Raw genomic sequence first — 26853 nt, forward strand, 5'->3', positions numbered from 1 at the left:
CAAACACGGCCGCTGGCTTCACTTGGCAGTGCGTCTGTTCATAATGGCCGGTTTTGTACAGTGTAATCGTTTCATAATCGGCTGTGAAACAGAAAATCCCTGATAAAACAAATGATGCAACACAGTGACAGAGAGACATGGTGCTGAATCGCTCACCCCACAGGAGCTGTCCGGGCCCAAAGCGCGGAGCTCAGCTGGGCATCTGCTCCCACTTACTGGGTCCAGTCAGACCTTACTATTGTTACCTTACCCTCAAACCCCCCACCTACACACAAATACCCCCGCCTCCAGTGCTGCCCCTAATTATAGCATCTCTTAAGAATGCCAAGAAAATGCAGAACTAATTAAGCACTTTGCGAGAGTCGGTTCCCAGCGCACACACAGCAGGCGCGGGACTGACAGGCGTTAGGCTCGACGCCCTGGCTCAGGCCCCCCAGCTAAGAGAGCATTCCGGACTCCTGCACATTATTGCATTAGTGTGATACAGGATAGGTCAGCCCTTGAATGTCCCTGCCAGAGAGATGGAGGGGAGACCCCGAACGAGCCCCCCTGCTGGCTTCAGTCTTGCAAGACACGCCTGCCGCTCAAGTTTCATCCTCACAGTCCGTTGTCTTTATTGTGAGGTGGGTTCGATTTCCATTTTTTTATTGGTAATTTCAGAGGTTTTTTTTTAAGAAAACAGGAAATGACGTCACCCACTGGCATGCACATGCAGGTTGCTCTCCCGCTCACAGTGGGGGGTGGGGGGGTGGAGTGGGTGTGGCTTGACTGGCTACTCCATGCCGTTCCGCAGCATCTGATTGGCCGCGATGAGCATGACGCTGATGATGAAGGCCATGGCAAAGGCGCAGATCAGGCTCTTGCGAACACACGTCTGTCGGTTTTTCTTCTTGGGGTGGACTGCGTCAGGGACAGGAGAGCAGAAAGAAACATGAGGAGCTCAGCAAAACATCTGCAGGAACAGAGCCTACCTGGGGGGGGGGGGGGGGGGTCGGCTTGCTGTACAGCCCCTTGGGAAGCCAAGAATGTAATTATGTAATATTAAAGGAGATTAAGTTGTCAGCACTGATAAAGTCTGTCAATATTCAGCAGGTGTAAAAAAAAAAATGACGACACATTTCCAAGTCTCATAAAAGAATTTATCATACAGCTTTTGCTGTAAATGAACCGTCCTTTTCTAGGGAATGGATCTTATGTGGGAATATTTTTAATACGTGCACCAGATAGTTCAAGGTTTGAGTCCCCGGAGGGACCAGGCAGTGCTGGAGAGAAGTGCTGTAGCTGATCTGGACCAGCCTGCAGCAGTGGTTGGAACTGGTATCTGCTTTGGTAAAATTGTGGCCAGCGTGGCGGAGGACGTGTGGCGGTGCGGTGTTGGGCCAGTCAGTGCCAAACCAGGTCAGCTCCACAGCTCAGCTCGGACCCCAGCACCACCTCCGCCAGATTCTCTTCATTTTCTGCACATGACCCACTCCCCCACACTCTGTTCCGGCTGCACCTCTAGCGTGATGGACGCCAGCAGTCACAATATTATTCCCAGGCAAAAGAAAACCCTCAAACAAGCACTGGCTCGCCTTCCCGCTAAACCCTATAAACATCAGCGGGGTCTTCACTCAGAATCAACATTCAAAGCCACACCGATTTATTCGTGACAAGAGGCCAAGCTGGCTGCACCCCATCTAACATCCCTTGTTTACAGCCAGTCATGTTAAATAGTATTAATTTTCACTCCACTCGATTTCCTGCAGCGAGTGCTTGTCAAGGATGTTAAAAACATGAAGGCACCTTCTCCAAAGACGGCACGCGCCAAGATGCACGAACAGCCCGTGGATTTCAGAATAATTACGTATGACATTATCATTTTTATGCAGACCGGATGATAAATAATTCATGGAAAGACGAGGAAATAGGAAGGAACAGACTCGGACTTTCAGAACACGGCTTCGTTCCCGCTGGTTAGTGCTGACGTAGAGAGCGTGGATACAGTGCGATACGGCTGCTCCGTCCCCTAAGGTGCAGGGATAATGACTTCCTGGGAGTTACAGCACGGTTAATGTAGCATAGATGTAGCGTCACAGTCGCGTTGTGGCCTGTAAATTACGGGTGTGCGGACGGCACATGCAGGACGTGCTAAAACCTTCCGCCTTGTCATTCGAGTGAGTTAATGAATGGATGTTACACTTATATAGCACTTTCCAGGACACCCAAAGCACTTTACAGAACCAGTGGGGAGCCACTTCAACCAGCACCACTGTTTATCACCCACCTGGTTGATGCAACGGCAGCCATTCTGCGCCAGTATGCTGGCAGCTGAGGTGGTGAAGGGGCAGGAGAGAATTCACCAGTTAGACACAGGGGATGGTTAGGAGGCCAGATTTGACAGGGCCACATTTGGGCAATTTTAGCTGGGACATCAAGGTACCATCCCAACTCTTTGGAAAGACGTCCAGGGATCTTTTATGACCGCAGAGAATCAGGACCTCGGTTTTATGTCTCATCCGAAGGACGGCACCATTTTTACAGCACAGTGTCCCGGTCACTGCACTGGGGCACTGGGATCCACACAGACCACAGGCTGGGCAAACCTGTTGGCCACACCAACACCTCTTCCAGCAGTAATCCAGCTTTCCCAGTTGGTCTCCCATCCAAGTACTGGCCATTATCAGAGGCGTAACTGGAATTTCTAGGCCCCCTGACAAGAAGTTACCTTGGACCCCCCCCCCCCCCCGCCAAACTTTACATATACAAGGGCCCCTGAATCTGCCAGGACATCCATGCCCCGCAGTCGAGAGCGATCTCAAGCCGCTGCCCAGACGTGCGGCAGAGAGGTGGCCATCATATATGCTGAGGCGAGGACCTGCTCGAAATGAACACAACGTCACCTTGACAGCATCATAACAGCCATTACGACAATCAGATTTTCCCTCGGGTCATACAATGAAGGCAGGATCAGGAGCGAGGTTAGAGTTAAACATCACACTGGTGCATGAGGTCAGTGTCACCACATCACCAGGGTGAGCTGCGGTGATGGGGGCCAGTGACAGACGTCAGGACCCTGGGCGGGTACTTCCCAAGAATGGCCACACTCACCCCCCTCGAACTCCGTCTGGCAGCCCCCAGAGTTCTCGTTCAGGCTCTCTTCCTCGGTGATGATGATGTTCTCGATGTCCTTCATCGTGAGGTGGTCGCGAAATGCGTGGAACAGGACATGCTTGAGCTCCTCCAGCGTTATCCGCTGCATGTCGAACTGCGAGCGAGACGGAGCCGAGAATTAATACATGGGTGGACCCACTCGCCAGGGATAGCCGGGGCTGGCACGGCGGCACATGCGGGTACAGCGAGTTGCAGGCACAGCACCACATGTGGGCACGGCGAGCTGCTGGCACGGCACTACACGCAGGCATGGAGAGTTGCGGGCACGGAGAGCCGCGGGCATGGGCAGCCGCAGGCATGGCGCCACACGTGGGCACGGAGAGCTGCAGGCATGGACAGCCGCAGGCATGGCGCCACACGCGGGCACAAAGAGCTGCAGGCACGCGCTTGTCGCTCCTGAATGATTTATTAGCCCAGAGAATGAACGAGGACGGCGCCTGATATGGAGGGACTTTCTCCGGCTTTCTGTTTTTTTTTCGGGATCCATCCACTTCCCAAAACACAGAGAGCCTCAGACTCGTTTCCAGAAACGTCCACGGCTTTCCGCCACGAGCGGCAGAGGCCAACCCTGGGTCACCCCAGAGAGCAAATTACTATCTGATTTTTTTTTTGGTTGTTGTTTAAATATTTACTACGCTTGAAGGAACAAAACTTCAATTTACGGCTCTCGCTTGGCAGACGGCAGTTGTCCAGAGGGAAGCATGGATTAATCACTGATACTGCTCAACTTAAACAGGTCTGACTTTTCTTCTGGTTCACTAAGCCTGACATTAGTCTCCAAGCCCAGGAAGCAGCAGGCAGCACAGGGGGGTGTACAGATTCAGCACTGTCCCACTCCAGCCTACGGCTTCACCTTTATATATACAATAAAAGATACAATTTTATTTGTCAAAGGGATATATAAGTATAGAGTGTTCCGAGAAATATTCAGTTTCTATACTTTCAAATACCTTTCAGTTTTGAGTAAAAGTGCAGTTCAAAGGGGATTTGGATTAAGACATCCAGACTTCAAGGCAATGGCTATTGAAATAAACGACGATCTTCCTGTGTTTCTAAACGAGGATGTCACCCTGCCTCTTCATGTTATGTCGCTCCCGCAAGAACCTACGTGAAGGACTTTACCGGTGTTACAGGCTCTTATTCATTTTCCAGAGTCCTCAGACCACTTCCAGAACTCCCTTCCACCACCAACAGAGATCTTTATGGACTCTGAATAGCGGCGTTGGTGCTCGTTCGGTGGTGAAACGAGGGCCATATAGGTTTGGCTTATTTCTGTCTTTCAGCCTCGAGTCGTATCCCCACGCGTCTGTAGCTGCTGCAGTGGAGCCGGCACCATGAAAGATAGCGGACGGCCTTAACTTGCACAAGAGGAGAAAAAAAGTAAATAAAAAAGGTCAACGCAGCTGCCAAAACTCTGAAATACGCCCTCTCTGTGGCCAGGAATACGACCACAACCAAAGTCTCCCATGAACGCTTCAATGATTTTTTTCCGTCCAAGAAAACCACTTAAGGTGAATTATTACCTCAGAGCATATTAATTTATTCAGGCCTAACCACCTTATCATCCATCTTAAGAATTTATTGTTAGGTAATATCAAAGAAGCAGCATTAAAATGCCACAATTATCCGTTTCAAAGCAAACGCCAGTTTTGCCCAAGGAACAAAAAAAGCCAACATGCTGCAGGGGGTTAATAATGGAGAAATAAATCCAAGAGGATTCCTCGTGCAGCTGAGAGATGGCGGGAACTGCAGAGCGTTTAACGACACTAGAGTCTCAGGCTGACATTACGGGGGTTTCTCTCTCAATCAAAGGAGAGCCAGCATGTAGGCCAGGGGACAAGGGACAGGGGACAGAGGAAGGGGACAAGGGACATTACCCAGGTAAGGGCATGGATCACATGATATGAAATGGTACTGCCACAAGTCACAACAATTTCTGGGGAAATATACAAAAGAAATGTATATAATCATTAAATCAACTTTCAGGCCTATAGAGGCAGGCAGGCAGAGCTGAAGACGGGAGTGACATGGACGGGCAGGGACACAGCAGGCTGGACACGCAGGGTTAGATGCCAGCAGATGAGGCACAGCAGGGTTTCTGTGCTCCTGCCTGAAAATCCGCGGGAAATAAGCTGGCTTGAGACGGAGGCGTGTCAAGGTCCTGAGTTGCTACAGAGCCTTTCATTCTGCAGAAAGCACAACCTTCAGAGAAGCCAGGAGCCCCCAGTCGAGTCTGTCCGCCACATTCATTCATGTGTCTCCCAGTTGATGAATGATTTCTCACTTTAAGTGTCTAGGCTGTTCAAGGGTGAGTTAAGACGACAGAGGATGATACTGGCAGATCCCGATATGCCAGAGGAGGAGACCAACCTGCAGACAAGCTGCCCAGAGACACACCCCCATCATAGCCACACCCCAGAGACACACCCCCATCATAGCCACAGACCCAAAGACACCCCCCCAAGAAGTAAGCTCCCAGAGATACACCCCATCAGAGATACTCCCCAAGACATACCCCCCCAAAGAAAGCCCCCAAAGACACACACCCCCCGAAGCACACCCCCAGAGACACCCCCCGTCAGAGACACCCCTATCAAAGAGGCCCTATCAGAGAGGCACTCCCAGAGACACCCCCATCAGAGACACACCCCCCATCAGAGACATGCCCCCAGAGACGCCCCCCATCAGAGACACACCCCCCATCAGAGACATGCCCCCAGAGACACCCCCCATCAGAGACACACCCCCCATCAGAGACACACCCCCCATCAGAGACACACCCCCCATCAGAGACACACCCCCCATCAGAGACATGCCCCCAGACACATACCCTCCCAATCAAGGTCTGAGGCCCACAAGCAGACACTTCGCAGGTCAAGGTCGAGGATTCCCAGCCACATGCCCAGATTAAGGTCAGAGACTCAAATGGGTCAGGGTCACAGGAACTGTCGAAGACACCCCCCTGGGTTATTTTAATCAGACACCAGCAGTGTGTGCACTGATCCGTGCCTGCAGCCCATCCCACTGTCCTGGGGACAGGGATATCGATGACCTGGCACCCACATCGCCGGGGTGACATTATCTGGCCCACAAACCCAGGTCAGAATAGTGCTGTCTCTGTTCCCTGTGAGGGCTTCTGAGAGCCCAGTTTTCCCAGCATCCTCCTCAGGACTCTCACGGCCTCCCTCACTGCCTCCCTCACGGCCTCCCTCACTGCCTCCCTCACTGCCTCCCTCACTGCCTCCCTCACTGCCTCCCTCACTGCCTCCCTCCCTCTTCCTCCTTCTTTACTGTATCTGTGTACGAGGGCATGCGTCAGAGCTGCGGAAGCAGTCAGCTGGCTGATGCAGATGGACCTGCTGGAACTGGGGGGGGGGGGTGCGGGGCTGTTGGCACTGAGAGGCCAGGAGCTGGGGGCCTGGGTCAGTGTGCTAAAGGGCAAAGGTCATCGCCGAGGGCAACCACGCAGAGGGCGAGAGGCCAGCGGGGGGCGTTGGTGGAGCATCAGCACAGATGACTCACCTGCACACGAACGTCCTGTGAATTTTAATGAGTCCCAAATACAAGTTATCTAGAGATCAATGAAAATAGTCATCACATCTCTGAGAAGCCATACCCCCCCCCCATGTTGCCTGTCAGTCAGGTGGGGGGTGCTGGCAGGCCTCCCCCAGCGGCCTGTGACACATCGACAGTGTCCTATCACACTGAATGAGGTTTATCGACAGGTCCAGCTCGCTCCATCATTGATTGAATTTCCCCAATGGGGAGGGGGTCCATGTTCTTCCAAATCCCCCCGCACCACCATCCATCTTTTTGGATGCGTCGAGCATCACCACGGCGATGACGGATGGTGCGGCCGAAGGCGTCACAGAGAGTACTCAACGTCACAATGTCAGTTACGTAAATGGAGGGACTGCCCGTGGTTCGCTGGGGCTGTTGACATACCCTACATGCAGGGAAGGATAACTCCACAATCCCTCCGGGATGATTTGAGTAGGAGGACAGGCATTGTAAGAGAGGGCCCTCCCCGTCAGATGGCCTTTCACTATAAAAGGAACCATTAGTCTTGCTCTGGCATCATTGGCATCAAGGTAACTCTGTGAGCACATTGTTTCCAGTATTGTGAGTCATGCAATAATTCAGACAATCCGGTAGAACCAGCGTTCGTTGGGTTATGGCACAGTGACGGTCTGACGATGTCACAGGATGAAGCGATTCCTTCAGGAAGCCTGGATTCCGAGAAGATCGTTAGGGAAGCACTAAAAGCTTCTTAGAAAAAGAGCCGCATGACAGGGTTATCGATCTCGGCCTCCAGGGGGACAGGAAACGGCCAAGCCGCCAAAATAAGGCGTATCTACGTGCTTAGCAACCTGTCAGGCGACAGAAGACGTCAGATAAAAGGTGAACACGAGCGAGTAATTACGGCACAGCAGGAGGACGCCGCAGGGAGCGTGAGAGGCAGAGTGACAGGCTACGTAAAGAGCGCGACACCGGCTGTGGGCAGAGTGGGGAGGTGACTATCACAGCCAATCATGTAACGATCTAGGGACCGCACTACTGATAGGTAGTCATCTGAGGTTAGTGACCCCTCAAACAATTCACAAAGCTGTGGGTACTACGTGTGTCTGAAAGCATTGTTATTGGCTAGCATCTCACCTTGAACAGGCTTAGCCAATCACAGCTGGCCACAGGCATAGCCAACCTCAGATGGCCCCTGATGGCGATGACTGCATGTCAGCCCTTCTCTCCCAGTGTGACCCGTGTCTCTGTCTCTCTGTAGCTACATTCATTGCCGTCAAGCGCTTTCATGCAAGGATCACAAAAACATTTTTTTTTTTTAGGCACTGCCAATGACAAGCAACCTATCTCTGGCCAGAAGAGAAGAGGTGGCTTCCCAGAGCGAAAAATAACTACAGGAAATGAAAGGGAAGGATGCCTCCAGCGAGCGAGCTGTCAGTGAAGCGCTTTGCCTTGCATCGGCTGTGAGAAACGGAGGCCCTGGCTGCCGTTATCCGCATCCGAGAGCTGGAGGAGCGAGGGAGAGCTGGATCTCTGCAGGGCACAGCTCTGCAGCTCGCCCATCTACAGCTCGGGCCCCAATCGAGCCCGGTCCTCGCTGGTAATGGGGCCTCCCCTGGCACTGAGCTCGCTCCTCCTGCCCTCGTGCAGTTAATTAAACCACAACACAAGGTTAATGACAATGGGAGCCCTTCCATTAACCCTGGAGCAGAGGGGACCTCGGGCGCCGTGCCTGGAGTCACCTGCGGGTCGCACCGACAGCAGGGTCCGGGGCTCACACAGACGACGACGCTCCACATCTTATGAGGGGGAATTAATCACCCGGCTGGAAGTGAGATCTGCCTCAGGGGGCCCCTCCCCCATCCGGAAACAGGCACTCTCAGGAGGGGTAGCGTCCTGATGGGTAGGTCTGCCGGTGGCCCACCCCTTCCCGTCATAAATGCACGGTCCTTCTCACGGAAGCCGCCGCACCTCCCGCGGCCGCGAGGAGCCTGTCAGGAGGGTGAAAGGGCTCCAGCGGAACAAGGCGCTAAATGGTAGAGGCGCCGGTAAAGCCGTCAAAACCTGGGAGTGCAGATCCTGAGCCCCAGTCAGCCAAAATCCACATCCCCCAAGCTAGAGGGTCATACGGCAGCAGCGGACTCACAGACGGCACAAAGCCGGGTCTGGCCCGACACGGCAACCTTCTGGCCGGTATACGGCAGCTTTGCGAACCAAACCGTGTCCATTTTTAAAACTGATCTATGGCTGAAACCTGGTGTTTGAAATCTGATGCTATTTACCGCTTGAAGAAAATATAAGAAATTTAGTGTTTTCAGTTCAAGCACACTGCTAGAATTTACAGCCCGTGAATTTATTTATAACAAGAACATTGTATGGACACTGTAACACTGTACTGACAGGTACGGTCAAATTGATTTTCCTCAAATGTGTTTGCGTTGCTTAAAAAGAGGCAGGTTCGTAATACTGAGGAAAAAACACTCAGATTTAATGGCCTGTTCAACCAACCCCCAACGCAGCAAATCAAATATGTGTGTGAGTGCACAGGAAGCAGCATAGGAAGTGAGCAATGGGCAGAGCCCAGGTAAACAGGAAGTGAGTCCACATGCGGGTCACTGCTGTGAAAAGCAGCACAGGGTTGCATTACGAAGTACTACAACGGAGCGAAACACAGAGGAAGCTAGCAGTGACTCACTGAACGTGCCACAGGCAACGAAGGGCATTGTGGCAGCTTCTAGGAAGCAGGAAGATGGCAGGAAGAGAGCGCAGCTCCTCAGTTTAAGGATTATCCCTCCGGAATATCTTCATTACAAAAGACCCCTGTGGTTCTGGGTTGCTTTAGGGTTGCTGAATTCCACCCTCCCTCTCCCACAAATCCCTTCTCTCTACAAAACCGGCGTCTCACAGCCATAAAGAAACAAGCCTGTAAACTCTCGTGCTGGTGGAGCTTAGCCACAGACTACTCTGGTAAAAATAACAAGAATTTCTCTAAACTTTCAGGATGCCGGTTCTGCGAGAGGCAGCCTCACCATCGAGCTGCAAAGCGCCTGAGATTTAAGTCTCGGCGAACAACAAACACTTTGATAAAGCGCCCAAATGCCAAGAGACGGGATCACGGCGAGGTCCGAACACTCAGATCATCCTCCAGCTTTCAGCTGGAAAGGCCCGTTGATTCTCTGCTTCTCCGCGTCTGCGGCCCAGTGAACGCCTGACCACATAGCCCCCGGGCAGATACACACGTCATTTTAGAAGTCGTACATAACAATACTGGGTTCACTTCACACTATGGGCTGCTCCAAGAAATAGTCGAGGAATCCAGGAAGGACAACGAGCCTGAGGATCCAGAAGTCAGGCAGAAATAAACCTGACCCAGGCTGACCCACTGTGAGGGCCGGCAAGCCTTCAGCACGGTACTGATGTCAGCACATCGCACAGATATCGCTGAAGGCGGCTGAGAGGAGCCCTGACGGGTCCTCGCTGTACGCGGCTGTGCTTCCATTCAGCCGCCACTCGACGTGAAGACGAGCGCCAGGCGCAAAATTATTGATGTATTTCTGTATTTTCCCAGCGAGACACCCCCACAGCACAATTATACAATCCGTTCCTGCCAACCATCAAACACTCGCTAAGGCGTATGTCGCAAACCGTCAGCTAGCCCCCACCAAGCGGCCCGCCGTTGCCGTGGTAGTGGAGTGAGTCACGGCAGAGCCGCGTCCCCGTAATGGTGCGACGGCCCGAAAACGCTCCGCGGCCTACTGGCGAGACTCCTGTCCATGTGAGCAGAGTCACAGGGCTTCTGCGCCTGGACCTCTTCACCTTGGCTATAAACGCCGCTGGGATTTTACTTAAACACTGAAACGGTGACATCCAGTCAGACACAGAGAAAATGGAACATCTCAAAATAAAAGGCAATGGACAGTTTACCCTGGAGGAACATCACGCAGAGGAGGAACATCACGCAGAGGAGGAACATCACACAGGTCAATGGACAGATATACAAACTAGCAAAGGTCAGTCAATTTTAATTCTTGTACTTCTGGGCAGGGCTGGGCCCAAATTAATGTCCAAACACCCCCCCCCCCCCTCCAGTGAAAAGCAGCGCCTCCTTCTACTCTGTCTGCACAGCAATGGGCTCCATCAGCACACAGGCGCTTCGGGGATAAATGACCTTCATGGGTTCATTCTCCCTGTCATGGGTGCAGAGCTGCGTGCAGCATGAGCTGCCACGTGCAACGGCGTAATGCAGGGCCGTCGTCAGCGGTCGCAATGGAAATTCAATTGACTGCAAGTCGAAACGTCTGCATTTCTGACAGGGAACACGAACGTTTTCATAACGTGTAAAAAAAAAAAAAAAGAAGAGAGAAAATCCAATGCGTCGTCTGCATTATTCAGCGCATTTGATTTGGTGAAAAATGGCATACAGAAAACTCCAGGAACAAAGGACTGGAAATTAAAGATTAATGGACCTGATTCAAAAAGCTGAGATTTACAGGGCTTCAAAAGACACCAAGTGGCTCTATGGCATAAAAAAGAAGCAGCCACCCGGTGGCCGGGAGTGTGTACTGCGCGGGGCGGCCAGGGACGGGCAGCAGGTTATTGTCATGTTCCTGAAAGGCTGCACATTGGTGGAAAACAACATTATTTTGCACAAAAAGCTAATTGTTCACAACAACACACAGCGGTATGAAAGGATTCAGCTGTTCTACCCAAGGGCAAATCAGTACGGAAATTTGAAAACTGGGCTTCTTGGGATCGGGAGGGCGGGTGCTGTTTGACTCGGCCCAGTTGCATGCGCCGGTTCTGGGCGGATGGGAGAGGGGACAGGGAGTGCCTTTGGGTGCAGGAGCGAGGAGGGGCTTAACAGCAAAATGGCCGACAAGAATGACCTCAGACATCAGCGAAACAGCACAGGTGAGGAGGGAGAGCATCTGCATCTTTTGGCGTTTGACATGTCAAGCATCCCAAGGTGCCTTTGGAAAGAGCCAGGCTATGCATCAACTTATAACCCCACATTTGCAAGATAGAGTAGCCCCCCCCCCGCCCGGCTACCCACCCCCCACCACCCAGCTCAGGAGCAGAAGCTTTGAAGAGACTTCAAACCGACACCTATCGTTTGACACGATCGCGGGATGTCAAGGTGCTCAGGATGAAAGCTGCCTCCCCCAATTGGCTGGCCTGCCCCCCCCCACCTTTTTGAATCACCTAAACAAAAGGCAGCGTGTAGCAGAAGGTACCAACACGGCCCAAACAGCAGGATTTACAGTGCCCAGGAAACTGGACCTTTGCGGCATTTATGCTGGACACAGACAGAGCCTCTGGTTTCTGAATAAAGCCCCACATCCCCATGGAAGCTCCGGATCAGTCAGACAAGGCAGGACAAAAACACATATCTTACGAGATTCGACCTGGTCTCAGGCCGGCGGCCTGTACGGCTCAAATCCCTCGTGAGTGAAGAGAGACCTGGGGATTCAAGCTGCCAGGGAGCCAAAGAAGGGGAATTCAGTCAGGAAGGCGTGTCGACCTTTTCCAATAAACCATACTCCACCACCGACGGCCCTCCTCACACCAGCGGGGGCCGCGCTCTATGATAATCCCCCCAACCAGGATTCAGACAGGCTCTTTAATAAGAAATAAGGCAGCTACGAATGATACATTGCCGATTTAAATATTGCAAGGTGGTGTTACAGCCCAGAAAAATTCCATGCATGAATAATGAGGGATAATTTACACTGCTCATCATCATATGCGGGGAGTCCGATCGCATGAAATGCAGACTTATTGACACGGGCAAGAAAGATCATTGCAATAAAACAAGCCTTTCTTTTTGCTGTTCAATTTCATACGCTAACTTAAACATATGCAGTGTACCATATCACACTATATTATTATCTTTATATATCATAGGAAACGGTATTACATTATTTCACTGTATACATAATTGAACTGCAATTAAAGCACTGAGTCTCTCATGAATTCATTTAATACTGTTCACACAATTTATAAGACCAATTAAACCATACAGTGAAGTGGTACCATGGTGTCAGGGACTCAAACACAAGCCCTACAGCATTCGTTACAAAGAGAACGTTAACTGGCTCCCCGTATCCTCTAAAGAAGATCAAAGCAGGCCTCTGCAGAATGATCACAAAGTTCAAAGATACTATTGTAACCAAAGTCGCCACTAGGAGGTGACACTGAGTCTGCAGAATGTCTTCTGTCGGCAAGTGAAAGCATCTTGGAAACATGGAAAGGTGACCCATAGCACAACCAAGACAGGGAAAGAGGTGCCAGAGAAATGAAAGCACTCTCTTACTTCCTGTCAGCTGACTTGTGTTTTCCATTCACTTCACATGGGCTCCATTGAACTTAAGATCAAAGCCGCAGCCACTCGGCCCCCCCGGAGAGATCCTCACCTCCCCCATACTTGGCTGCTCCATCCCTACCCTGCAGCTTCCCTTCACGGAGAATCATCATCATCTCATTACGCAAACAGCGTGCTGCTCCATTCTGGAACTGATTAGGAGTTGTAATTAACACACCGAGATGAGTGTCAGTGCGCTCCTCGCTCCGTTTGATGTGAACTTCTGCTAAGCGGGGAGACAGCGGAGCAAATGAACGACAGACAAGCGGAGCAGAGCGGAGGGGAGGGGAGGGGAGAGGCGGCAGGCACCCCGAGGGCAGAGCGAGGACGCAGGCGTGGGGGGCACCACCCAAAGGAGCATGGTGCTGCCTTTGGAGGTGCGATGGAGACGGCAGAAATGGCGGCTCCTCGCAGGAAATGCAGATTTTCATCTGCATGCAGGTCTTGCAAAGATACAGAGGTAGAGGCTCTGATTCGCAATCCACTCGGGCGAAAACGAACTGAGCCGACCAGACACCTTTACAGCGTTACCTGATGGAGCGACGTCGTCAGACAAATTATAAAGAGAGTCAACCGGAGGTCCTGATGTCAGATAATACAGAGATTTGTTGTCTGATATCTGCAATTTAGAGCCGTTGTTGATTATTAAATGTGCTGAGTGTCACCTCTGATTGGGGGTGGATTGCGGTGGCTGGCTCAGGGCTCCTGAAGAAATAAATATTTAACAGCAAAGCCTTCTTAGGGTTGGGAAGGAGATTTATAAAACATAAGCTAGTGAATGAAGCCGCTTTCTCACACATGGCACAATGTGGATTTTACTGAGCGTCATATGGAGTGATGCCTGAGATTCCAGCGCCTGGAAGCATATCTCACGTCCGTACATCTGAGCTCATACGACCGACGGCTGCTTTGAAGGCGGGCCTTAAGGTCTCCGCCCCCTTTGACCATGCTGTGGATTTCCAGGGCCGCGGTCAGGCTGAGGTCTAACCAAGTGTGAGCGGAGCCAGTATTGGGCAGCCAGCTGGCATCAGGATCAGAGAGGAGCCCGCTTCTCCTCGGAAATCAGGAGCGTCTGCTCCTCTGTGCTCAGCCGGGTCCGCTCATCTGGACCGGCGTCAGCATCAGCTTAGTGGGATTTATGTCTCTTACCTGCCAGAATATGCTGTCTATCGTACTTCCAAGGAAGCCCTCTCGCGTCTCCGACGACAGCAACTTGGGTCCCAGTATTGTCATGAACTCGTCGAAGTCCACCTGGCCGTCCCCTGAAATGGAGAACAGGATCATTCCCAGGAAAAGGTCGTCCGACACCTTTCTGCTGCCCACGTTACCAAAGCATATTCTAATGGGCTGTTATTTATTCCACGTCCAGTAACCCAAATCCCCTGCCAATGCCCGTCGGAATCCAGCCAAGAGGCATGGCTCGTAATTGCCCCAATGGGGCAATTATTTGGGTAATAAGCGAGCTCACCTGGCTTACCAGGTAAGAGTCGGGTGCTAATTAAACGGTACTTTGGAAGCCGCAGGGCACACAGTGCAGGACTGGAGCCAAGGGGACATGAAGCAGAATGGAGGCTGGCGGCCGATACACGGGTCCGTCCCCAAGGCAGCGGGAATGTCGTAGATGCCAGGGGCTCGCTAATGAATTATGCAACAATGCCAACCCCCCCGCGAGCAGCCTCCTCTAGTCTTACCGAATCAGTGCTTAGCTCCACAAACCCCTCTACTTCCATGCACACCCGCACAAGCACCAGGACCCACACCTACACTGGCATCTGCACTGGCACCCGCACGCACACCAGCCCCGGTACCCGCACCAGTACCGGCACCCGCACCAGTACCGGCACCCACACCAGTACCGGCACCCACACCAGTACCGGCACCCACACTGGCATAGCCATTCATTCTGAAATAGCACCAGGCCTGTCAGGATTCCGTGGAGCAACTGTACCGCAATGAGGGCTGACATTTTGCGAGGACCCAAAAGGCATCTGTGAGGACAGCTGTGGAAATCTAATTTCACAGGTCCGGGGGGTAAATTGGGCCTGGCCAACAGTAAGGGAGACACGCTCTTTGAGGTGATCAGGCTAAACGCTAATGGGGATTATGCCCCATTCAAGCCGGAATGAACTGTCCAACGGGGACGACCTCAAAGATGTTCGGTTTGAAGCCCTCATACGTTACGTCTGTATGGTGCAGTTAGACCTTGAGCTGGGACTCATTTAAAGAGGATGGACTGAGTGAGTGAATGAAACACAAGCAAAGGTGTATGACGCCAGTGCACATGAACTAATGACCTGCAGGCTGTTGGTTTAAGTCCTCGACGGCAGATCCCAAGGGAACACTGTAAAACGTACAGCCTCTTAAAAGTCATCTCAGCGAAGACACCGAGTGTAAATGTCTACAAGCAGAGCCAATTTTTGGGGGCTAACACTCCTCCAGTCAGGCAGTAATCACTGGAGCGGGCCCCTGTGGAGAGGTGACTAACTAGACAGAGTGGGGAGGGGGGGGGGTTCATCGCGCTCCAGTGTGAACGAGCACCCCCCCCACTAATGCTGCCCAAAGTGCCTCACGCGGAGTCAGCAAATGCGCAGGCCGACGATGTTCCCGCTTTTCTACTTCGGAATTGCGGCTCCCATGCCGGAGTCTCTCTGTACTTCCCAGCTAGAGTCACCACACTAACCCAAACACAATAGTGTCAGCGACACAACATAATACAACTCCAACCCTGTCCCCACAAAACCACCTCACTAGCAACGGCACAACATTAAATATGAAATTCATCCTTGTTTTTTCACATCACCTTTCCATTTTTTTCACTCAGACTAAAACGAGTCATTAAGCCCAGTCACCGTGAGAGCATCTGGGGGAGGGGGGGTCTGTGTTTAACAGCTCAATGCTCCCCCAGACTCTTTGTCTCTCTCTCTCTCTGTGGAGGACAGCAAAGCCTCTGCATTTCAATAACAAATCAGGGTTATGAATGGCCACAGGACCCGGGCGCAGTGCTGGGGAACAGCCACCCCGCAGCAGCTTCGTCGGGGGGTGGGAGAAGCGATGGTGCATCTCTGAGTACCGGCAACATGCCCAACAGTCCTGGCCGGTTTCGCTGAGACACACATTCACGGAGACGCACGGTAAAAATAAACATGCTTATTACACCTCAAGACGGTCAGTCTGGCTAGCGCACATTTTTACAGCTCAAAAATACATCTCACAGCGTGTTCAGGCCCCAGGAAGGTTCAGCCATTGTACCCTTATTACCAAAATTGCTCGCTAGTCTTGCCAAACTGTACAAAAAATAAAAATAAGTCTCTTGAAATAAAAGGTAATTCTGCATGAATTGAATACTTGGAATAAGGATTTTGCAGATCTTGCCGTTTGTAAGGACATCTGGTGTCAGTAAGGATATCAGAACTTGTAAGGACATTTGGTGTCTAAGGATTTTGTAGGGACATCTGATATCAGTAAGGTGATCAGTGTTTGCAGAGATATCTGAACTCAGGAAGGATATTGGAGTTTGCAAAAGACATCTGACATCAAAATAGATATAGGAGTTTGTAGGGATATCTGATATCAGGACGGTTATCAGAGTTTCCAAAGATATCTGAAATCTCAGGATATCTGAGGATATTGGAGTTCACAAACACATATGATATCAGTAAGGATATCAGAGGCTGCAAAGACATCTAATATCAGGCTCCCCACCCATGTTCACGTCTGCAGATTGTCTGCGCATGCAGGGCAGGCACGCAGACTCACCGTCCATGTCCAGCCGCTGCATGATGATAGCCAGCTCCACCTCGCTGGGCATGTATCCCAGGGAGCGCATGGCCATTCCCAGCTCCTGCTTGGAGATGAAGCCGTTGCCATCGCGGTCCAGTACTCGGAACGCTTCCCGGATTTCTGCAGAGAGAGGAAAGCCGGTGTTCACCTCAGCATCCCCATAACGCCTCGTGAAATGTGATTTATCTACAGTATACACCCAGTGATGGCGCTTATCTACCCCAGGCTCACATTTACCTTCTACCTGCTCTCTGCTGCCTTTTGTGCCCCCCAACCCCCCCGATTAAAAGTAGGCAAGTCCACCATTCACAGAAGGAGGAAGAGGGTGCGAGAGAGAAAGAGAGAGAGAGAGAGAAAGGAGGAAAATGTAAACGTGAGGAATTCTGGCGTCCGAATGCTGCAGCAGGACGAAACAGCCGGCGCATGGAGTTACATCATCACTCGGAGAAATGTCACCACTCCTGACAAACGTCACACGTCCGCAAGGACGCCAGCTGACATCTTGGGCCGTTTGGGGCACCAGACGACTCCCCTTCTGCTGCAGACGGAGACCCACTGGGGGGAGCATCTCTAAAGGAGACACTGATGTCAGAAGGTTGAAGGCTAAGGGAGCAGGGAGAGGCAGCCGAGTGCAGACTGAGCTAGAAATGTCACCATAACTGCAGGCTGCAGCAAAGCACTGTGCAAGTGCCGGTGTGAGGCACCGAAGAGCAGAGAGATTAAACACACATACACACACACACACACACACAGAAACACACACAGAAACACACACACAGAACTCCACCCAGCCAGCTGTAAAGCACCGTTACTGAAAGACTTGGAGGTTCTCAGAAAACTGACGTTTCGACAGATTACAGAGCGGCTAGACTCACTCTGTGCCAAACACTAAGCAGTTGGTTAATTAAGACCGACAGCAAAGCTCGCAAATATAACATCAGCCGGCAGCTGTAAGACCGTCAATAATGGATCGACAACACGTCCGGAAGCTGAATCCACTTTTTATTTTTCCGTATTAATGGAGTGCTGATCTATGCACCAGTGAATCACAGAAAACAGCCACTGTCAGTTGTATTAACCTTTCACCCAACTGTACTTCTAAAGTCAGAGAACAGTAATTACTTTTTGGTCATTCGTCACATTTTAATAAAGAAACATTTAATCCACTTGGCCTGTGACTTCAGAAGGCTTCATGAAGCATCTTGTAAAAACCTTTGTATGTCGTAAGGTGGCAGAAATCTGGGAATGACCGTATGATGGCAAAAACAATCGCACCTGGGTAACGGAGCATCAGCGCCACTTCCTGTTGGTGTTTATGGGATTAAAACTCACACTCTTTTGGTTATAAAATGGCAGGTAAGTAGGATTCTCACACCACATGTCTGTCTGCAGAGGGGTCTGCTGGGAAACATGCACCTTCTTCCATCGACCAGCAGGTGGCGGAAGCAAGTTCCCAGCTGAAAGCTGTTCGCCATGCCAGTGGGAGGGTACCCTTCTCAGTGAAGCCCAGTGTAGAATTCCACTGCGTTGGCATGTGGTGTAGCACGGGCAGGTTCCACAGCACCGCCATCCCAGGCAGCGGGGGCACAACAGGGGAGTTCGGGCTTATTTAAGCACAGAGAAGCTTTGCGCTCACTGAGAAGCACAGGGGAGTAAGGCAGACCCGGTAGAACATGCCGTGCTCTTACATCAAACGTCTCGACACCGTCAAACATCCTGGGATCTTGACTCCCGCTCGGTGGCAGCCAGGTTGACTGTAAACTGCGACGAATCCTGCTGACCCGTAATGGACATTTGCATTATGCTCACCGGCATTCCCAAGCTTATGTCATCGCACAGTAACCTGGGAAACCCTGCGCACAGCGTCAGCCGGCGCATCTACATCGCACTCGATGCCAGAGCGTTGTTTTAAATCCTGGACTTATTACACCGTGAAAGGAGAACACGTGGGCGTCTGCGCAGGAGATGCAGGTTTGGCAGCCGGGAAGACCTGAATATATTTTGGGATATAATGTGAAGCGCTTATCAGGACAGCGGGGCCCCCTACAGGCTCCCCTGGGGAGCGCAGTTCCCTGCCACCACAATCAGACTGGGTGACCCAGGCGATCCCCTTAGGAGGGCATCTCTGATGCCACGGTGGATGCGCTGTCTTCCTGGAGTTGCTGGTATTCCTATTCGGCAGGGATCCTGGAGCAAAGCCTTCGAAAAGCATCTCACTCAAGTAACGATGATTTGGTTCAGGTCATGGCAAAGTAGAGGGGGTATCCGGGTAAGCGGGTCTCACTGCAGAACCGAGCCGGATTCCACGGCCTTTGGAAGTTGGGGGCGACTGGGACGACTCATGTCACACGACAAGGAAAAATTACTCTTTTAATTGCCCCACATTTGCGTCACACATAGACACACAAACATTCTTATCTGCTGCAAGAACAGGTAACCAGCATAAACATGAGGACCTTCGCTGCCCCCCCCCCCAATCCATCCCTAAGCTCCTCCCCCCCACGCTCAGTATCAACAAACCATGTGACTGACAGCGGGGGGAGCTATAGAATTCAAAGCCCCCTCCCTGTCAGCACAAAACCCATTTATGGACAGTAAGAGGTCTCTTGTTGATATACACTGCCTGTTTTTGACGGCTTGCCATGCAGGAGATATGCAGGGATCTCTTCTGTTTAACTGATCACGGACCAGTTAACACCAAATCACAAGCAAAGTGACTAAACCGTGACCAGAGTAAAGGGGCTGATCAGCTGTGATGTCTGGGTGACAGCACTGACTGTTTCTCCATCTGTGGTCGTGCTTCCTTGTCAGTCGGTAATGAGCAAATTGCCCAAAATGCTTTTCTGTATTTCTGGTCCCCCGGGCGCCATAAAGGACCTTGCGAAAGCCCTTCATCAGCGTGGCTGACTCACCGTCAAGCTCCTCCACGGAAATGCTGGCCAGCTGGTCGCTGTCGCTGCCGTTGGACAGCGAGCGGCTCAGGTAGTTCCCCTTGTAGAGCAGGCCGGCCGTCACATGGTGAAAGGGCATCTTCCCCCTGCGTCGCCGTGGGAGACGGGAGTGAAGGGAGGGTGGGGCACAGAAGAGAAACTGAACCCCAACCTCTGGTCAAGGCGATACTACAGCAAGCTAGCCCTCCGAGGGAGGGTGAGAGTTCATGAAGACAGGATGGAGGGGCAGATGGAACCACGAGCACTAATGCATCACTGCACTGTTCCCACTCACCTAGAACCCTTAGGACACATCATTTTAATTGACGCATCAGCAGGCGCATTAAATTAAGACAGAGGATCATCAAGCAGTCGCAGGATTTGGAGGCCTGATGATTTCATTATTGCCGCTGTTGCGTTTTGACAGCAATAACTCCCGTACCGCCATTTTCGGGAGCCACACATCCGGAAAGCCATTACTGCAGAACCAGCTTCACAAAGGTGAACCCAGACCTCTTCTTTGGTTCACTGGTGAGGCAAAAAAGTCGATCAACTGCTACCTTCATTAACAAACTACACAGATGCAGTAACTTCAGATGTAGAGGCACAGAAAGCGATGAAAACAAACCTCAACTGCAAATTAAAACAAAGAAACCTGGTCTCTCCGCGGGGCTTTTGGAAGCCCAGAGACCGCAGCCAGAATCGATACCTCACAGGGGAAGCTGTGAGCTGTTGATAAAAAGGCTGCATTTCCTTATGTACTATTCAGGGAAACGAGACCCGGTATAGAAAATATGTAAAGCAGGAGAAACGAGAGAATTCTTGGCGCGTTCCTCGTACCACATATTGGGGAGGAATTATGAGAGCTCCATGACCCACGGAATAGCAAAAACATCACAGAGAGCGTGGCATGACGGGTCACTCACAGACAGCCAGGGCTGGGCCGTCCATTCCATCTCCGGGGAGTTAAACGAGGGGGATTCATCTGCTTCACAGGGAGATGAACACTGCTGGATACATCCCAGGTCTGGTTAATAATCTTTAGACAAACCCTCAGAGTTCCCAGAATACACTGAGAGGGGCGAAGGGGGAGACAGGCAGCCTCATTGAGGAGTCGGGTCACGTGACACATTTACAGCTGCCGGGCTTGGTGCACCAACGGCTGATACACCAGAACCTTTCACGTGTTCCTGGACGAAGAAGCCCGATAAAGAGCAGGCGGGTATTTTATCACAACCGCAGCGGAGATGTCGACGGCCCAGTGAAAAGCAAAGCCCCAGTGCCATGCTGGCAGACAGCAGGACAGGCGGGGATTGGGATTTTTATACCTCCTATATCAGAGCGGAACACATTTGCAAATCCCCAGAGAGCCAGAGAGGGCGGGCCGGGGAGCGGGCGGGCAGGCGGGCCGGGGAGCGGGCGGGCAGGCGGGCCGGGGAGCGGGCGGGCAGGCGGGCCGGGGAGCGGGCGGGCAGGCCAGGAAGCGGGCGGGCAGGCGGGCCAGGGGGCGAGCAGGTCGAGGAAGTGGGGGGGCAGGCGGGCCGGGGAGCGGGCGGGCAGGCGGGCCGGGGAGCGGGCAGGCCAGGAAGCGGGCGGGCAGGCGGGCCAGGGGGCGAGCAGGTCGAGAAAGTGGGGGGGCAGGCGGGCCGGGGGGGCGAGCGGGCAGGCGGGCCGGGGAGCGAGCAGGCAGGCGGGCCGGGGAGCGAGCAGGCAGGCGGGCCGGGGAGCGAGCAGGCAGGCGGGCAGGCGGGCCGGGGAGCGGGCGGGCAGGCGGGCGGGGGGACAGGCGGGCCGGGGGGCGAGCAGGTCGAGGAAGTGGGGGGGGCAGGCGGGCCGGGGGGGCGAGCGGGCAGGCGGGCCGGGGGGGCGAGCGGGTCAGGGGAGCGGGGGGGGCAGGCGGGCCGGGGAGCGGGCGGGCAGGCGGGCCGGGGAGCGGGCGGGCCGGGGAGCGGGCGGGCAGGCGGGCCAGGGGGCGAGCAGGTCGAGGAAGTGGGGGGGCAGGCGGGCCGGGGAGCGGGCGGGCAGGCGGGCCGGGGAGCGGGCGGGCAGGCGGGCCGGGGAGCGGGCGGGCAGGCGGGCCGGGGAGCGGGCGGGCAGGCGGGCCAGGGGGCGAGCAGGTCGAGGAAGTGGGGGGGCAGGCGGGCCGGGGGGCGAGCGGGCAGGCGGGCCGGGGAGCGAGCAGGCAGGCGGGCCGGGGAGCGAGCAGGCAGGCGGGCAGGCGGGCCGGGGAGCGGGCGGGCAGGCGGGCGGGGGGGACAGGCGGGCCGGGGGGCGAGCAGGTCGAGGAAGTGGGGGGGCAGGCGGGCCGGGGGGCGAGCGGGCAGGCGGGCCGGGGAGCAAGCGGGTCAGGGGAGCGGGGGGGGCAGGCGGACTGGGGGAGAGGGCAGACAGGCGGGTCGGGGGAGCGGGGGGGGCAGGCCGGTCGGGGGGTGGGCAGAGGGGCAACAGTAGCCAGCAGAACAGAAGATCCAGCAGGAACCCCGGCCAACATAATAGGCATCCAGAAGAAGGTACAGGAAAGGCTCCTGGTCCCCGCAGTGGGGAGATGAGATCATAACATGGACTCAAAGCTCCCTCACTGCCCCCCACAAAACCAGCCCCCACATCCAGAGGCCTGGATGACTGGCCCAAGAATCCTAAATCAGACTGGCCTGGGGCCACGTCCCCGATTCCCTGCGACACAGTATAATCCCACCCGACGGAGGTGATTAAAGGCGCGCATCAAGACCCCCTCAAACTAGGGAAGAAAAAGTGAAAAAGCAGCAAAGCTTTGATTGCGGCAGCAGAAGTCATGAAGCTCACCATGCATCACACCAGCAGGCGGGAGGCGACACTGTTCTCTACCTTCCTTGCAGAAGCCTCCCAGAGAGCAGAGTAGAACAGAGCGCCCCCCCATGGCACCGCCCATGGCCCTATAAACGCTAATGGATTCGAGCCCCCCCAGGTCGCATCGCTGGGCCTCGTGTGCGACACAGTACAGATCAGCAACTCACTGCTTGACAGCTGCAGATTCATATTAAGCATTAAAGCAAGACGACGCCAAGGTTTGGAGTCAATTACCCATGGAAATACTTGCGGTCTGCAGCACTAACAACTTAAGGAACTGTCATGCATTACATGGCCCATAATGCACCTCTGGAGTCCACTGACCTCTGACAGTGAACGAATAACAGCAGGACTGATTGGCTTTCAGGCATCCTGCCTGTTTCTAGGACATACGGGGTCAAACATGACAAGGAGCTTCAGCACAGGTTTGTACAGGAGAGGCTAACAGCTGAGGGGCAGCGAGACGCCAAATTAAAGTAAACGACTCAGAGGACATCAAAGTTCTGACAGGTCAGGTGACCCGGCGCCGCTGACCACGGCTGCCACTCCTCACAAGGGATCGCAAGGCTGCTATACGCGCCGGCCTGACCCCCGCGACGCACTGCAGAGAACAGATGGCAAGGGGGGCCAAGTCGCGACACCGCTGAGGTCATCAGCGCAAGCGAGTTTCAAACATACCAACGAGGTCCCAGAAATGACCGCCGTCGCTCGCAGTTTGGGAAACGAGCCACAACGAACTACCGCTACATCTCCCTGCACAGCTGCCCTTACAGGAGTTAAAATCTGCAGTACCTTAACAGAAAGAAAACCTCACATTCAGCAAATCCGGGGACGATGGAGAGTGCGTGTGCGACGCCTATCCAGGGTGTCACTCACAGCCACGGCACTAAAACGCCCCCCCCCCCCGACAACTTGCTAACCCCCAACGAACAACCGTGGAGTAATTTAGGGGATCAAAACGAGCCTCAAACAACCTGGGATGGAGTTTTCCAGAAACACTGAAAAGGAAGTCGAATCTCACGCGTAACGGCCAAAAGGCAGGAGGATGGGGTGACGTCTGGCTCGAAGATGGGAAGGTCGCCTGCTCAAATCCCTACAGAGTGACGTCACCATTGGGCCCTTGAGCAAGGCTCTTAACCCCCACAGAGTGATGTCACCATTGGGCCCTTCAGCAAGGCCCTTAACCCCCATAGAGTGATGTCACCATTGGGCCCTTGAGCAAGGCCCTTAACCCCCACAGAGTGATGTCACCATTGGGCCCTTGAGCAAGGCCCTTAACCCCCACAGAGTGATGTCACCATTGGGCCCTTGAGCAAGGCCCTTACCCCCCAATTGATCTGGACTAGCTGCCCTACATTCTATACATCACATTGGACAACAGAATCTGAATGAATGAATGAGATGTTCACAAAACGCTAGAAGGTGATTTGCTGGACCTGCAACAGGACAAATGGGTCACACTCACAGGGACCCTGGAGCAATCTGGGTGCTGATATGGCCGCATATCGACCGTATCCATGCAACAACAAAAAAGAAGGGAATCAAAAGTAAGATCTCACTTCGGACCATGTACAGTACGAGATCTGTGCGACCGGGGGTGGGTCATCCATCACCTCAAGACAAGCCTACAGATATGAGGTTCCTGCCACTATCCCCCCCCCCAATCAGCACAACACTGCAGCATATCCGGAATGGGACTCCAGGTGCTCAGCCTGCGTGGTCCCCACCTTCCGCCCCAGGAAGATTCAGAACCTCCTGTCCAAGGTCAATGTGTGGCATTTGAGCATCTGCCCTGCTGGAAAGCCGTGGGGGTATCCCCCCCCCCAAACAACAACACCTGGATTATAAATCCAGTTGCTCCATTGACGATGTAGGAGACCCACGGCCCGCGTACACCTGCTGCCTCTCAGAGACGCAGTACCCCAGCTGTACAGTCACACTGTTTACCTAGCTGTAAGACACAGCATCCATGTGCGGGGGGTTGGGGAGCTGGAATACTTCACCCCATCACTGTCAGCCCCTTGTCCCAGATCCTGAGTAGCTGCCTTCCAACATTCACATGCAGAACATTCACACACATGAATAACCGTATACATAATGGAGATAATCACTCATTCATATCAATGCGTTATGACATTATGACAGTGATTCGACCAGACACTTTTATGTCATTATTGGCAAATTCGAAATGATTTACTAATTAGCACAACATTAAGAAGAATTCCAAAATAACCGGCGGTCCCAGGTGGATCATTAGCAGCTGCCATTTAAAACTAATGGATTATCAATTAATTCGTTAATAAATGGAATGAAACCTTTGGCCTAAATGTACCAAGAAGGATACAACTATACACATACAAGCATAAATGCAGATATATAAGTGACACACGCACATAAATACTTATCACAGGTCTCCAGTATGCGTCTCTATTTAGGCGAATATACATATGTATTTACAGATTCATCAGACATAAGCTTTTTTTTTTTTTTTACTTCACTTCATTTTCTGATTTCAGCGGCAGGCTGATGAGTTACTGTGCAGAACGCCTATCAAATTCAGCATGAAATTGTAAATTATACGCCGTTTCAGACACTGGCTTCACATAATAAAATAATGCAAAACAGCATCCCATTAAATGAGCGCCCTAAAAGCCAGACCCCGGTAAAAGAACCACAAGGAGTCGGTTCATTCCCCCACCTCGCTGATAAAAATGGCCACTCCTAGTGCTATTAAAGGTAATGGTCTAGTTGAACTGACAACAGGTGAAATTTGCTGTTAGGGTTATTAGAAATAACAATGCGGTTCGGGGCACTTCCAGACAGCTGTTTGGCGCGGTCAGTATCTGGATCAATCAGCGAATCATGGAGTTGCGCATACGGTCCAAACTGAACCGCACTTTCAGCTACTTACCTCCGCAAACGGACGCCGTCTCCTGTAAAGTGAATGGTCGAGACCGTCGCCGAAACCCCAAGGCACAGCGAAACGGGGTCCGGTTTGAAGGGTTAGTGCCAAGGCGTCGGCGTGTGCTTGATCTTGCCGGAGAGATAAATCATGCCCCTTTCTCCGAGGTTCGCGCTACTGCTCCATCACTGCCGCGATCCCCTCTCCGATCACGAGTCCATGTGCACTGGGCATGTTTAATGCCCCCGTTTCCAGCAAAGCAATCGAAGTTGCACACTTGTTCCAACTCCCGTCAATTGTAACGACCCTGTTCATCCTATACCATTCCCATTTCCCAAGTTGGGGGTTGGGGCGAGAAAAAAAAATGTTTCTTTTCCTTAATTAGCCACGACTGCCTTAATAATCCAAGCACTAACAGAGATATTTCTGACGCCCACCCTCAGGACGAGATGAACCTGAATCACTAGATGGCTCAGATCACATAAATACACGCTGCGAATTATTTCTGGGTGTTATTCCCCCAACACCCGCGTTCTCCGTTCAGTCCCCACAAAAAAAAATCCCAGCTTCCAATTATCACCGGTCCTGTAAGCGATCAGAGTCTGATTTAACCCATATAACGCCGCGAAGAGAGCGATAGTCATGAGTCAACCGATGCAACCCACGATCTGTTACGTTTGTGCCGCTCATCGTCGGCCGGTGGGCTGATCGGTGCCGCCCGCCGAGGAGCCGGAGCGGAGCAGAGGAGAGGGAGCACCATTCCCCCGTGCCGAGTATGCTTCCTGCTAAAAAATAGTAATAGTTAATGAATTAACAGATAAACTGCTAAGCGAATATCTGTCCATCTTGGCATTGATATATGATAACAAATGATGGCAGACCGATTAGTGCAATCATGTTCCCGTGAAGCCATGAAACGGACAGTGAGTTTAATTTAAATTAAACCATTTAGCAGCAAGGTGCAGTGATCAGTGTTACACGAAACATTAAACACAGATTATGCCATGTCGTGTGTACACAAGCGCACAACGCCTAACGGTCGTTTAAACTGGTTTGTGAATCCATCACGTTAATGCGCAAGGACCAAGAAAAGACATTTATACCAGGCTGCAAATGCAATACAGGCATCTAGCCTGTTCATAATGGAAACGATGAAACAGCCTAGTTTTATCTGTCAACACCGGCAAAGAAAATACCGGTAAGCACACGTGCCAAGACTGTGTGCAAGGTGCAGGGCTCGTGGCGCTCTGAAGTTGTGGAGCCTCTCCCCGGGGAGGACCCTCGTGCACGGCCGTATCACCCTCTGCACGTGTCTCATCCCGGGGTGTAAAACTGCGAGATGTGAAATACTGTGTAAATCACACTGGATACAGGATTCCGCG

The 26853-nt window shown here is 52.7% G+C and overlaps 1 protein-coding gene across 3 annotated transcripts; it reads right to left on the reverse strand.

Annotated features, from left to right (window-relative positions):
* Positions 1–26566, reverse strand: caln1 (calneuron 1). 3 transcript variants are annotated; one of them, XM_048980951.1, is made up of 7 exons: positions 20186–20277; positions 19726–19850; positions 16790–16933; positions 14183–14295; positions 3091–3247; positions 2267–2310; positions 1–900 (listed from the first exon to the last, which is right to left on the reverse strand). In XM_048980951.1, exons 1-7 carry the CDS (start codon positions 20218–20220, stop codon positions 853–855), a joined length of 666 nt encoding a protein of 221 aa, XP_048836908.1. In that variant the 5' UTR covers positions 20221–20277; the 3' UTR covers positions 1–852. The 3 variants fall into 3 exon arrangements, with proteins under 3 accessions (XP_048836908.1, XP_048836909.1, XP_048836907.1); XM_048980952.1 differs by lacking the exons at positions 2267–2310; positions 20186–20277 and adding an exon at positions 25481–26566; XM_048980950.1 differs by lacking the exon at positions 2267–2310.
* Between the last annotated feature and the right edge of the window lie 287 nt (positions 26567–26853).

Source organism: Brienomyrus brachyistius, chromosome 17, assembly GCF_023856365.1.
Source record: "Brienomyrus brachyistius isolate T26 chromosome 17, BBRACH_0.4, whole genome shotgun sequence".
In the NCBI taxonomy this organism is placed as follows: Eukaryota; Metazoa; Chordata; class Actinopteri; order Osteoglossiformes; family Mormyridae; genus Brienomyrus; species Brienomyrus brachyistius.